Genomic DNA, 14,593 nt, shown 5'->3' on the forward strand with positions numbered 1-14,593 from the left:
TAATCCCCAAACTTTGGTTGTAAGAGTTTTCCTATATTGTATTTCATGTTGTTATTGAAAAAAATGTCAGAGTTGGTGGTCTTCTCTCAGCTTACAAGTTTCCTCTCACAGCCTTGAAAATACAAGCAGCTCTAAATCATAATAAAGCCAGGAGTCATACTGATCCTTAAGGAGGAAAGTCAGGGGCCGGGGTGGGAAGCTTTGCTTCGTGTTTACGGAAGGTGCCCACAGAAAACCCTAGCTATAACTGGGAGGACCACATCCCCTCAGATTTTTCTATTCTCTATTCTATATTCATCATCATTAAGGGAGCAACGTCAGGAAGCCCAGCCCATCTCACGGTGCCCTGAGTTTGTGGAGAATTCTGAGAGGGGCCTGGCCCATAGCTTCCTGTTGCACATTAACACGAAGGACTCACCATCCTCGCAGGCCTGATGCCTTTCTCTCCTCTTTGCTCCCCGGTAACTGGTGGACACAGCAGTGGCCTACTGTCCTGGACTCACTCAGAATGGACATACTGTCCTCTTGAAATCTGCTATTTCCTGCCCCCCCCCCCCCCCCCGCCACGTCTGTCGCCCTCTCTCTCTCTCTCTCCAGCATGGGAAGACATGGTTTCCCTGCACTGTGGGAATGACTCCCTGTATCTGTCTCTCTGACCATCTCTCCTCTGGCTTCTTTCTCATCTGCCGCTTCATTTTCTCATGAAACCATTTAGGTAGCGATGGCCATATATGCTCTCCAGTGTTTATTTTTCATTTGCTCAGTCTCACTTATTGCATGACACTTACTTTCTCTTAGTTTTCCTTTTGGCCCTCAAACCTGAAAAGATTCTCTTGTTATCTTTGCAAATAAAATACTTCCAAGTCACTTCCTTGACACATCAGAAACTACCACTGGCTCACACAGCCACCCATATTTCTGACCTTACGAAGACCTTCACTCAGGACCACCCAATATCACCTTATACTTTTATCAACTTTAATTGCTTTGTCTCTCAGTATTCTACCCTGTTGCCCTTTTTGTTTCAAAAATTCAGCTAAGAAACTTCACAAATCAATTTTTACAATGAAATGTTGAAACAGTTTCTCCTAAATTAGATGATTTTCCCTAAGGTTGAAAAACAGCGAGAGAGAGAGGGAGAGAGAGAGAGAGAAAAGGAACTGCAAGTTCATTTAGTTCTCATTTGTACAAGACACTTGATTGGCTGCCCTTACCCTGCCTCCAAGCACACTCAGATAAACTTGTGTCTCTTCACAGAATGGAATTTTAGAGCTAAAAAGGAACTTCAGTTCAGCCTCCTCATTTGATAGGGTAGACACTGAGGCCTGAAGACTAAAGTGAGTTAGCCCAGGTCATATAAAGAACAGAACTGTGGCTGTCCACTTCCTAGCAAAGAAGTCTTTCTTATCGTATGCAATGCAGTTTTTACAGGGTGTTCCTTCTCCGCACTGCATAGAAATGCATTTGATTAAACACAAAGAGCCTTAACCTAAACGTGATTGCATTCTTTACCTTTTTCACTTTTTTCTCCCTGGAAAGAAAGTTCTCCAGAATTCACCTGTGCAATTACCAGTACTGGCGCCCTTTTGATTCCCCTAATGTTAGAGCTGGTGAAGAGTAGAGAAAAGCACATTGGATGGGGTGGCTGGGTTCCAGTCTTAATGCCATAGGCAATTCGTTTCATGCCTTTGGCCAAGTCACGTAACCTGTCTCGGGCTTCTGTTTCCTTATAAGTGAAATTGCACAGTATTATCCTTCATGCTGTAATGACTGCTGAGGTGGGCTGCTTTGTATGTTCCTTTGTACGGGAAGCAGAGACTTATCACCTTTATATGTCACGTGTGTTTTGCTTACTCCCCCCAAACATTTCAGACTCCATGTACTTTCAGTTATTTTCAGAAACAAGAGCCTTTGATAAAGACAGAAAACAAAGATAGCATTTACTTTCACTAAAACTGATAACAGAAATAAATCATCATAAAGTATCAGAAAATTCAAAACATCCTAAATTAGTTCTATCTATGATGATATAAATTTAGATGATGGAACAATCCATTAATTTTTTTTTTTTAGTAATTTGAAGATTTTTCACAATCATTTAAAAAAGCAAACAAATAAATTCAGCTTTGGTTTCAGAGAAACTTCTGCTTCATTTTGAAACTTTGACATATAACAAAATTTTGATCATTATTTTGGTTGGGGTAAAAGACCATTTGGTGTTAGTATGAAGTCTTGAATTGTAGACCCTTTTATAGTAGATAAAACATCTGAAACCAGACAAATATTGCCTAATAGAGGTCCCAAGATACCTGATATAATAGATTTCTAATGATGATTTTTAATTGGCTTGCCAATTATTTGTGAACAATTTCTGTCTCCAAAAATCTTTGAATTGTGATAAGGAATTTGCACACTCAAGAAATGAAGTAAGGAATACAGAGAGAGTCGGCGAAGAATAAATCACTGCCTTCTGGGTGTTCTAGCAGTACTTCGCAGAGAAAGTGGTTGTCGAGGACATCTTCAAAGCACTGGGGTGAAGGGTCAGTGCTAGGTATGAGGGAAAAGTGCTGGCAGGAGTGGACTGGGCACATCTTTGGTCTGTAGAGAGTATTTCTTCACCTTCATGGGGAAAGATAGGACACTGATTATTACAGAAAAAGGCATCCTGACACCACCGGACCGTGAGTGTGTTATTTACTCTAATTACTCTCTTGCAGAAATGTGTTTAAGGAGGCATGAGCCTTCAGGTGCGTGGCTAATTAATGAACGTCTGTCTCCTTTCTCTCTCTCCTCTGTGACCACAGGATGCTCTGGCGAGTTGTGACGTGAATGGGAACGACTTAGACCCCATGCCTCGTTATGACGCGAGCAACGAGAACAAGTAAGGCCCAAGTGGGGGTACCTGGTATGTGGCTGGCAGAGAGCTTTGTTTTCTGCTCTTGCGGAGGGAAGTACTTTTTTGATCCCTAATTTGCTTCAAGATAAACAAGTGTCTTTCTGCTAAAGCTTCTGGATATAAAAAGGCGTGGTCCACATAGTAAGAATGGTTGCAGAGAGAACTCTGGGGAGTGACTTGAGGGTGCGGTTGGGGAATATTGTTCCTCAGGTGTTCATTGGACTGTGACCCATTTGTTTAGGGATAGGGGTGCTAAAGGGAGAGGCAAAACAAAGTACCCCCCAAGAGGGTTACTTTATTCTGTTAAGTTCAACGCATTTGATTGAATGCTGTGCTTGAGGTCTCTGCCAGTGCTTTCTGATTTGCTTCTTTTTCTTTTCTCCTTTGTAGTGATTGTGTTTTTTACTAATATACCTGAAATACCTATATGGTTTGCCACATATGGAACACATTACCTTTCTTATCCTCACAGTCAAGAGCCTTAGAAACCCATGTAACCACGTTTACGCTTTCCAGTTAGTACAGTAGTTTTTTTGGAAGCAAATGAAATACACATCCGTTTCTTGCTTACGATGACCCGGGTATTTTTAAAAGATTAGTAGGTGTTTCTAATCTCTAGATCACATTAACTTTTTTGCTTTTACTGCAGTTTCTCCAGGATAATGCTGTGATCTAGATACTATCATTTGAAGTTTTATTTACATGTTTTTGTTTGGAATCACAGAAGTTATAAAGAGAGGTGCTTTACCCATTTATTATGTACTATTTCTAGCCTGCATTTTTCTGTAGGGAAAAGTTCCTCAGCTGGTATTATTTAAGTAAGTCAGTAAGTTTAGATAAAACCAATGCGGCCTAGATAATTGTGACTGTACATGGGTTTTTCTTTTTTTTTCCCCCCCTCTTCTTACCATTTACAAAGAAGCCTCAAAAAAGTTACTGTGAAAAATATGCTGTTTTTTAATATTAATGAGTCAATATTATAAATCAAATTCAGTGGTGAAAGCATTAATATACAAATCGATGTAGATAGAATTTTCCAGAACTTTCCAAACAAAAAGAGAAAGGGACCTAAAGTAAACTGGATCATTTTCTTTCAAGCCTGGTCATTACTGTCTAGATTACACTGTTTAAAGTTACGGTCAATTTCACACAAAGGGTTATAATTTGAGTCAATGTGAGCTAATTTATTTAACCTAATTTGCAAACTAGCATGAAACACTGAAGAAGAAACTTGAAGCTTCCATACTTAAAAGGTCACCGATAAATTTCACTCTCCAGTCCATTCTACTCTAGTGTGACACATATACTCCTAAAAATACTTGCACTCTGCAAAGTCTAAAACCACAGAGTAACAGGAAAAGCTCAGAAGCTTCATCAATGACACACAGAAAAATGATAGGGACCTATTAAAACTTATTCATGTTAACACTTTATTCATGTTAAGTGGTTAAGAAATTTATAAAACTATAATAAATGTGGCACTTAATCGTTTTTTTAATTTTTTAAATTTAAAAAAGTCCTTCTTTAAATTGTCTTTTTTTTGAATTCAGCCCTTAGCTGTGAAGGAAAAAAAGGCTCAGACGGGTCAAGTGGATAAGGGTTAAACAGGTAGTAAGCAATGAAGAAGTTAGGAAACAAAGAATCAAACTCAAGTGGTTTGTTTATAAACTCTTGTTATGCATATTATACACAAGGCCAGACCCTTATGGTAATGAAAAGGAAAATGGTCCAAGTATCTGTCATTTAAATGAGTTGTAACTAGAGATAATTGGTTTCAATAGCAGTAAATTTGAGAGGAAGAAAGGCTGAATTATTGACCAAAATATTTGGAGAATACAGAGCGCTGAGCTGACCTTTCACATCCTGTCATAAAGAAGGCTCGAGACTGCGTGCCAGTCTGATCCTTCAAAATAGTAAAGATATGATTCATAACGAGGCTGGGTTCAAAGTCCGTTTCCATCAGTTTTATGCTTAATCTGTGTCTTATCATTATGAAATTAAATTCTAACTAGTATGTTTATAATACAGTTCTCTTGTGACACTGACTTCTTAAGTTGCACTGTTCTTTTTAAATTTTTTATACAGTTTATAAAGGTTACACTCCACTTACAGTTTTTACAGAATGTTGGCGATATTCCCCGTGTTGTACAATACATCCTTGTAGCCTATCTTACACCCAATAGTTTGTATCTCCCACTCCCTGACACCTGTACTGCCCCTCCTGGCACTTCATCTTGAATAAGACCTGAAATTTGCTTATGGAAGTGTGTACCCATTGCATCTACTTCTACTCACATGCCTGCCACTCTGTGTGCAAGAAAAAAAAGAGGAAAAAAAAAGAGGTAAAGGTGAAAACTTTGAAGAAGAACAGAGAGTAGAGAGGAAAATAACAAAATAGGCTGGGAGGAAGGGGGAAAATAAGCAGAGTGGAGGCTACCCTCCAGGATGGTTTTTGGAAGCATGGCAGCTTGCAAGTTATTCTGAAGTGGAAGGAGGGTTATCTGAGGTCAAAGAGGAAGTAACAGCACCAGATGTAGACACATGTGGACCATTGTGCTCCTAAGGTGTGCAGCTCTGTGTGTTTCGTGCATTCCTACAGTGCTCAGTGCAACTAGGTCTGTTTTCTACAGTCACCTAGAGTTTCTGGGACAAAATTGTGCATAAACAAATGCAAATTTCACATTATACTCAAATCACTCTCTAATATATCAATGTTATTGGAAGAAATGTGTGTTTTCAAGGCAAGCATGATAGTAGAACTGATTGTACCATATCTGTTGGCTAAAGTTATCCCATCAACATTTGTGTGTACAGAGAAAAGATAAACAGGAAAGCTAGAGGAAAGTCAAGATCAAGTTAACACCCACAGTATCCTTGTACAGGGTATGAAGGGACAAGAGGGGCTGTAGGTGGAAACTGAAAATGTATTGTGCCCTGTAGCCAGTTCTGTCTGAATCTACATGTGGTGACTTTTGCATCGAAACTCAGTGGTAATGGTGACTGTTCTCCAAGGGCCTATCTGTCCTGTGACTGACAGTGCTAACTGCAAAGGCTGTGTGTGAAGACAGTTCTTTGAGTGTTCGCTTTGATGGCTTTTTACAGGCTGCCTTTTAAAAACTGTATCCTTTGTGAAGATTCCTTTCCAACTTGGCAGCTCCCCAAGACTTTTGTTTGGGAAGAGTCACTACCATCCCGCTTCCTCTGGGGTATTCTAGTGTGTCCTGCTTTGACTCATTCTAAGTACTGTTCATGGTTCATTGAGTGCAGTGTGGGTTTGAGTGTTGGAGGACACAGGCATTGTTCTGGATGCGTGCTTAGTTTGCAGCCTTGACAGTGAAATGGGGCATTTTCAGAGGGGCAACACCACCACTCCAACCTCTGTTTTATGAAAATCAGCAGTCACCTGGGGCATCATGTGTCCCGTTATCTCCTATCAGTACTGCTGCCCAATTTTTTCTTGGCCAACCACAAGCATGTATTCAGACATTTAGGGTTAAAATGTCCTCTCTGCTCATTAGACCATAATTATAAATATGATTGATGGATCTGTCTTTAAGTGTGGATCCACAGATAGTTAATTCTGTTTCAATAGAAGTCATTTGGCATCAGGAAATAAAGAGTGGTTTGTAGTTTAAGAGAGTTGACTTTTATCCTTGGTTCACCTTAATAGCTTTATGGTCTTTAGGCCTAACTATTCTGAGCTTTAGTATTTTTAAAAATATCTAAAATGAGCATAATAATACTTGCAAAGATTAGCAATAAAATATGTAAAACACCAAGCGTAGGGCTGACTATCTAATAGGCACCAGGTAATTATAGCTGGTATTATAATTATGTGTTCAATTCCTATATCCAGTTCTCGAAAAATAATCAGTTAAAAATTACAATTATCTCAAAATATGTGCATATGAACATTTCACATTTCAATTAAGACTTGGAAGTCTTTGTTTATTTCCAAGGTTAGAGGCTTAGATATGTTTTCTGCTTCTTCAGGGGCTGGGAACTGTGGCTCATTTGGTCTACAGTAAATCTGCTTTTAATTCCAATACTTAATTCCAATACTTTATTTTAATTAATTCCAATACTCTGTCTTTAATTCCAATACTTTAATTTAATTCCAATACTCTGTCTCCCTTTAGTGGACCATGAGTCCTTGAATTTGAAGTGAGTTAGTGAGGGGGAGGAATTTCTAAACATTGCCTGAATGAAAAAGTTGAGGCATATGCTGTGCAAGTACCTCCTCATTGTACAGTGTGACCAGTAGGCTTCAGAGCATATTGGAATTATTTACACCTGGGTGCATTTGTTCATTCATTCAGCAGGTACTCATTAAGATGCTACTTTTGTGAATGGCTCTGTGCTAAATGCTTGGGGGATACAATGATGCAATAATATAGGCTACTAACTAATAGGTTGAATTAGGAGACGACTTAGTAAGAAGCCGTAACCTGAAGGGTTTTGGGTCCTATAGTTGGCTCTTCCTAACCATAGATGTGGAACCTAAGGATACGGAGGGTTAACTGAACTGTGTCATTTTGTGTAAGGGACCTGAGCTTCCACGGAGCTTGGTATCTGCAGGGGGGGCCTGGAACCAATGTCCCGTGGATACTGAGGGATGACTCTACTAAGAGACAATGCACCCTCAAAACTTTATGCAGATCACATCTCTCAGACTTACCTGATTACATTTCTAGCACTGAAGCTTTGGGGTGAAGAAAATCACCTCTGAAGTAAAAAAGTTATAAAAATCCTTCTCTTATCGCTTTTTCAAGTCCCCAGATGGTGGTGTGTCAAACCTAAATAACAGATGCTAAAGAAATAGCATTATTAGGGGGGACCATAAAACCTGCTCTCCCATTCCGCTCTGCCTCCATTCGTATTAACTTGTAGAATGAAGCTGACTGCATTATTCTAGGCTTAAAATAGAAAACGCCTCCCTATAAATGAAAGTCTCCTGGCATTTCATACTACTGCTCCCATTTCTGATAAATGAATTATTGATGTCTGAGTTAGAGTTTTCCTTCCCTAGGTTGCTCCTTTTTAAGTATTCCCTGTGCTTGAGTCATAGCAACGTATTTAGTGGGAGATGAAAGCACACTGTGTATCTTGAATGTGTGATATGTGGGCCCAGAATCTAATTCCCTTTCAAAGCAAACCAACCTATAGGTTAAAGACTCATTTCCAAAAGGAATGGATTTTTCATTTTTGTTGCTTTTCTCTGTTTCCCTGAAGATTTAACCAGGGTGGATGGAAATACACTTCTGCTCGTCTTTAGTGTCCTTTTCACACATCATTTCTGGTTTTTATTTGTTTGTTTGTTTGTTTTGCGGTACGCGGGCCTCTCACTGTTGTGGCCTCTCCCGCTGCGGAGCACAGGCTCCGGACGCACAGGCTCAGCGGCCATGGCTCACGGGCCCAGCCGCTCCGCGGCATGTGGGATCCTCCCCGACCGGGGCACGAACCCATGTCCCCTGCATCGGCAGGCGGACTCTCAACCACTGCGCCACCAGGGAAGCCTCATTTCTGGTTTTTAGAATGTCGCCATGTTGTGTGGCCTTTTCTTTCTCATGTCTGCGGATGAGAACTGTTGTCAGGAAATAGCGTTGCAAAACAAAGCCGATAAATGTAGGCAGTGTCGTCTACCTATACAGGAATTATTTTAACTCAATACTAGAGAGAAAACAACACTTTAAATCTACTACCTTAACAGATGGAAGCACTATTTCTTCATACCCAGCATTCAGCCAAACATGTTCAGATAAAACTATCCTATAGCTAGGTAGCTCAGACAAAACCTACCAAAAAGAAGTGAGGCCATTTTCAGAGGCTGATTTGTTTTTTCCATATATTTTTGAAAATTTTCCCCTAATCCTTTTGCAAAATAACACTACAATGTACTATATAGTAGTTACTTGATCAATGATTAGCGCGTGAATTTATATAATGCTGACTACAAATGTATGTACCAGAGGCCAAATGTGTACAAAAGAGACAATTGTGAAAAATATCTGATCCTTTTCATATACAGCTATAGATTTCATGTCCATGAAAGAACCTGCAACAAATATTGTAGAAAACTTGTCTCTGTCCCATAGATTCATAATGTAATATGTTGAGATAAGTAACATTTTGGACTATCTTCTAGGTTCTGGGAAGTGGTCTTCGTCTGGGGCTTCTCAGAAAGTTGAGTAACAATAGGAAATGGCTTCTCTCGGACCAGAAGCCAGCCAGCCCGTCCCTTCCCTCACCAGCTGGTAGTCACAAGTCCTGACCATCCTCACCATTTAAATCCTTCTCTTTAATAACTCCCCAGAGACTCCCCCATTCCATCCATCCACACTAGCCTTCTGTTAGTCTAATCCCCTTCTCTCACCTTCCTCCTTGGAAAATCTCCTAGATGGTTTCCCTGTCTCCAGTCTCAACCCCATCCTGCTGCCCAAGTGATAGTTTAGAACCAAAATAAGAATATTAAAATCTTGTAATATCTTGAAATTTTGTTAAAATGCAAAACCCTTCATGACCCCACTCTTCCCTCAAGTCTGCTCTGCTCTCTGTCCACCACTTCCCCCCACTTTATTTATCTACCCTGCAGGACTTGCGGGGTTCCCCAAAGGTGCCACACTTGTTCAGCCTTCTACCATCTGCACCTGCATAATTCCTTCTTTCTCTGCCACTCATGTCTCTTCCCCTGTGAAGCCTTCTCTCACCTCCTGCATCTGAGTTGGATGCCCTCCAGTGAGTTTTCACAGCATCTGCGAACTTACTTCTTTCATAAAAACCTTCACTATTAGGGGCTTCCCTGGTGGCGCAGTGGTTGAGAGCCCACCTGCCGATGCAGGGGACATGGGTTCATTTCCCGGTCCGGGAGGATCCCACATGCCGCGGAGCAGCTAGGCCCGTGAGCCATGGCCACTGAGCCTGCGCATCCGGAGCCTGTGCTCCGAATGGGAGAGGCCACAACAGTGAGAGGCCCGCATACCTAAAAAAAAAAAAAAAAAGTTCGCTATTGTAAATGGGGTTACATATACCAAGATAGGGAATAGAGAGGCAGGGAAAGATGCTGAGAAGATGTTTTCCAGTTTAGTTTGGGTTATGAAGTGTCTGTTCAGTCATACAAAACTTACAAGAGTATCTACCTTGCCTGGCTTGTCTAGATGAATTAGCGAAATGTGTCCCAAAGTAGTAACTATTAAATGATGTTATAATGGACCTTGTCCTGGATCGCTTTATTTTTTTACCCTCTACCCTGCTCTGTACCCCAGAAAGCTGACCTCTGAGGACTGCATTAAGGGACTCCCTTGCCCTCTGGCTTCCCATTGGGTTCGGCCAATGGAACACCCAAGCAGGACATCAGTGGGATGCAGAAGGGTAAAGAAAAGGTATTTGTTCTCTGTTCCCTCCTTGCTGAGCCACTGGGGGGTAGCTGCATCCCAAAAGATCATAACTCCCCTTAGGTGGCCCTAAGGCTGACCTCCTAAGGATTGCCATTTGTGGATTCAATGACCACTTCCTCCCTAGGGCTTCTTAGACCCAAGGGCTTCCCAGTGTTGCTTGTCCAGAATGCTGCATTCTTCCTTGCATCTTCCAGGCATCTTTCCTTGCCTCTCTATTCCCTATCTTGGTACACGTGGCCCCATTTACAATAGCGAAGGTTTTTTTAAAAGAAGTAAGTTTGCAGATGCTGTGAAAACTCACTGGAGGACATCCAACTTGGGAGAGAAGGCTTCACAGGGGAAGTGACATGAGTGGCAGAGAAAGAAGGAATTATGCAGGTGCAGAAGGTGGAAGGTTGAACAAGTGTGGCACCTTTTGAGGAATCCTGCAAGTCCTGCAGGGTTCCCCAAATCCTGTCTGCTTCTCTATGTAAGTCCCTTGAATACATTTTTTAATACTAAGATATAAGTCTCTGGAATAAGTTTTTATACCCAGTATAAAAGAGCGCAGACACATCTAAGAAAGAAAATAACTATGTCCATAGGAGTTGTCTTAATGGCTGTTTATTTATTATTTAATGAGAGCTGAGTAAATACAGAAAATGGTTATCTAACCTCAAATTCCTATATACCTGACACCTGAAGTGTAAGTATTTATTTTTATAAAATACTGTATTAATTATTCCAGGGCTCATAATCATGATAATGCAGCCTTCAAGCCCTTTGTTGTTTCCTTTGTCAGTTTCAATGTGTTCTCCTCAAGGATTTGGGGACATAATCTCTTGGGGCTTACGGTACCAGTTTGGATAAAGGGTCTGATGCAATAGGTTACAGTAAGGTTTGTGTTTAATTTGTGCTAACCCACTGCACTATTGACATGAATAATTGATCGTTGCTTCAATTTAAATTTCTTATTTAAAAAACAAACTCACGAATTCCTGAGGTCTCTAAAGCAGATGGAAATTACAGTAAGGGAAAGAGATAAGTATCCTTTTTAAATATGGAGTAAGCATTTGAGCAGGGTTCCAGACAGGTATACTTATTTATCTTTCTCTTTTCATCTTCTCCTCTAACTTCCACCTTGGATCCTTCTATTTTCTCATGTTTCCTTATATCCAGAAATATGTAAAATCGAAAGCACGAAGACCTTGAGAGGTCAATGCTACCAGCGTGTTATTTGTATTATTACAGAGCAGTAGAGAAGGCATCCAGGACCTTTCAAATGTGGTCAGCCAGTGTCCATAGGCTGAACAGGAAGGCAGACTGAGGAGAGAAGAACGCTTGTTTTGTTTATCTCACTCGTTGTATAGATACCAGAAGAACATGCTGAAAATATAATCAAACTGCAAACTGGTTGATGGTTCATTTCAGTATTAAGATATTATTTAGATATTGGTTGCCTTCCTATTCAAATCAAATGCCCTCTAAGATAAAGGACTGAAGTTAGAATTTTGTTTTTACAAGCTAAAGGAGATGTTATGGTTTTTACGTTTTAGCAGTACAGTTAATTACAGTAGAAGTCTATTGTTCCAGTGTACTTAAGTATGTGTGTGGATAACATCTGCGGTAGCTGTGCATTTCAATTATAATCCTTAATAAAAGATGGAAAGGTAGAAAGTATGTCTTAGATCAGGACATATTTGCTTAGTTCTTATCTCATAAAATAGGTCACCAAAGAAGGCAAGGTGATAGAGGAAAAAAATGTCCTGATTTTGGGTGAGACCTGGGTGCCAGTCCCAGCCTTGCTGTTCATTATATCTGTGGCCTTGGAGAAGCATTCTTATCAATGTCTCCTCCTGCCACATCAGTATCTCGATGACCCTGTTTGACTTAAACAACCAAAAAATCCATAAGTCTATGGGGTTGCTACTTGGCTGCATTTGAATGCAGTGTAAGCAGCTGCTAATACAGTGAGCACGTCAGTATGTTGTCTCATTTACCGCTCACGACAACACACAGTTGGAGAGCGAGTCTGGAGGGGTGAAGTAAAGTGGCTAATGTCACCACGTGGCAGACACACCATTTGAGCTCATTTGTTCTCACGCCATCTGTTCACCTACATAGTTAATTAACCTGTGGTCAAGTAGATGAGAAATTAATTCCTGTGTTGAGCGCATGCTTCAGTAAGTTTACTACCTGGGAAGAACTGCATTTACCAGAATGCCTTACTGCTGTATTCAGTAAATACCCAGCAGCCTGGCTTTACCAAGTGCTGGTGCTCTGAGCCCTATTTCTCCAGAGAGAGGGGATTGGTCCACAAAGGTTGTCAACACCTTATGTACACGTAACTTTGGCCAAGTAACAAAAATCCTTTATTACAGAAAATAATTGTACAGCTCTGGCTTCACAGTGGTATTTGTTCTATGGAAATCGATGAAGACCACCCAAATGACACTCTGGGCTAATTATTCGGAGCTTGCTATAGCAAGGGAGTCAGCTATTGTCACTTTAAGAGACTCAAAGGCAGGCACATGGCCCAGAAAGCTTTATAGTGTTAAAAAAAAAAATAGGAAGACTTCAGGTATGGTCTGATCAGAGGGTGCCATGTGGAAACTGGAGCTTGGGGCTCTGTCCTTAAACAATTCTACTAGTATATATTAACAGCGTTAAAAAAATTTGAATGAGTATCAGCTGGTCATCATGTTAATGCAGATAAATGTTTTGGTAAACTCTGTAAAATTGCCACAGGTATGGAGGTTGTTAATCTTATTAAGGGTGATAAAGAGTAATAAGATAAAGTTTTAGTCTGATCCTCAGACGGCAGGTAGTGAATTTTCTCTCTATGGAGATATGGACTGTTTGAAGTTGGAATCCCATAACCTAAGAGACACTGTCCCAATGTTTTTACACTTACATGACAGCCCTTGAGAGTGCTCTGGAATTGTGGGCTGGGAAAGGAAGAATCTCTATAGGAGGAAGAAACTGAGACCCAGGAGAGCCTGTGGGAATCAGAAACCTTTTCCTGCCCTCAGACAGGTGTAGAGTCTTGAAGATGTGTCCTGCTTTGGGAAATTGTGGCGAATTATCTTGCCCATAGAACACCTAAAATAACTTGAAGGAATTGGGAGCAGTTGGCTACTGGTGATTTTGCAGCGGATTTCCCTGAATCCCTGCTTTCTCTGCCTCATGTTCTCGTCACAAGATGCCATCTCACGAATTTTAGAAAAGACTGACCTTTGCTAGAAGAGTTTACCTCTTCCTATTTTTAGAGATCCTTACACCATCTGCATATGATTTACGTATGCTAGTAGATGCATTTGAATTTGCATGAATTGCAGATAAAGTACCTGTGGTGACATCCTGGGCTGAGGGTAGCTGACTGCTACAGATTTTGTATGACCTTTTTGCTCTTGGTTGGTCATCCCTTTCTGAGATTCATTCTCACTGGATCACACCCCCTCCGACACCTGTCTGGGTTGCCGAATATAGACTCATATTCTCCACAACCCTCCAGCAGCCCCCTCCCACCCCTGTATCACAAATCTCTCTCTTTTTCCACTGTCCTGATACCTTGATCTTCCCATAGGCTCTAGTATTTTGTTGCCATCGTGCAGAGAAAGAAGAACACATTTGTCGCCAGTAATCACCTGGTCTTGGCACCAGTGTATATAGTTTGTACTGGGTGATCTGACTAGAACTTGAATGGTTCAGCAGCTTTAACTGTGACTTGTGTTGTCAATTTTATAGGCTATCTGACTCTTTCATAGAATTTATTTCCTTCCTAAATGAATTGCAGATCCCTTTAATGCTTTTCAGAGGAAAGAGAAAGATTTGAAACAAAAACACTTGTTTTCTTCTCTCTCTTATCCGCCCATCTCACGCAACACATAAGAACTATTGTGGGAGGCTGGGTAATGGAGCATCTGAGAAAGAGCTGGGGTTTGGAATGAAAAAGATCAAAGAATTAGAGGACTGGATTTGGTTGAAATTTAATTCAAATGGAGGCAAAAGGGGTCAAGGGTCCCCACATCTCAGAAGCCACTCCATTAACAACCATGCATTTGCCTCATCATCCAGTTTGATGCAACCATTTATGGGACAGTAGAGGCCCCAGTTATTGTGACTATAGTTTTCCCCAATAGAGAGATGCCATAGCAACTGTGGCTTAATTTTCGACTGGTTGAATTTGTGTCAAATTGTTCAGCCTCTACAGGGAGTAATACTAGTGGCGTTATAATGGTGGAACCACATTCTACAACATGGAAGTATGGGAACAAGACCTATTTTGCTGGTGTACTTGTAGGAGTGTTCATTCATATTTGTT

General features: G+C 40.7%; 1 protein-coding gene across 6 annotated transcripts in view; it reads left to right on the forward strand.

The window, feature by feature from the left end:
- The window catches only part of PCSK5 (proprotein convertase subtilisin/kexin type 5), a 318,106-nt gene that overhangs the window by 121,756 nt on the left and 181,757 nt on the right, over positions 1-14,593 (forward strand). For all 6 annotated transcript variants that reach the window (XM_079925980.1, XM_079925981.1, XM_079925984.1 and 3 more), the window contains exon 5: positions 2,805-2,881. In XM_079925980.1, the coding sequence (XP_079782106.1) occupies positions 2,805-2,881 (77 nt within the window). The remainder of the gene's footprint in view (positions 1-2,804; positions 2,882-14,593) is intronic.

The sequence above is a fragment of the Stenella coeruleoalba genome (assembly GCF_951394435.1).
Source record: "Stenella coeruleoalba genome assembly, chromosome: 7".
Lineage (NCBI taxonomy): Eukaryota > Metazoa > Chordata > Mammalia > Artiodactyla > Delphinidae > Stenella > Stenella coeruleoalba.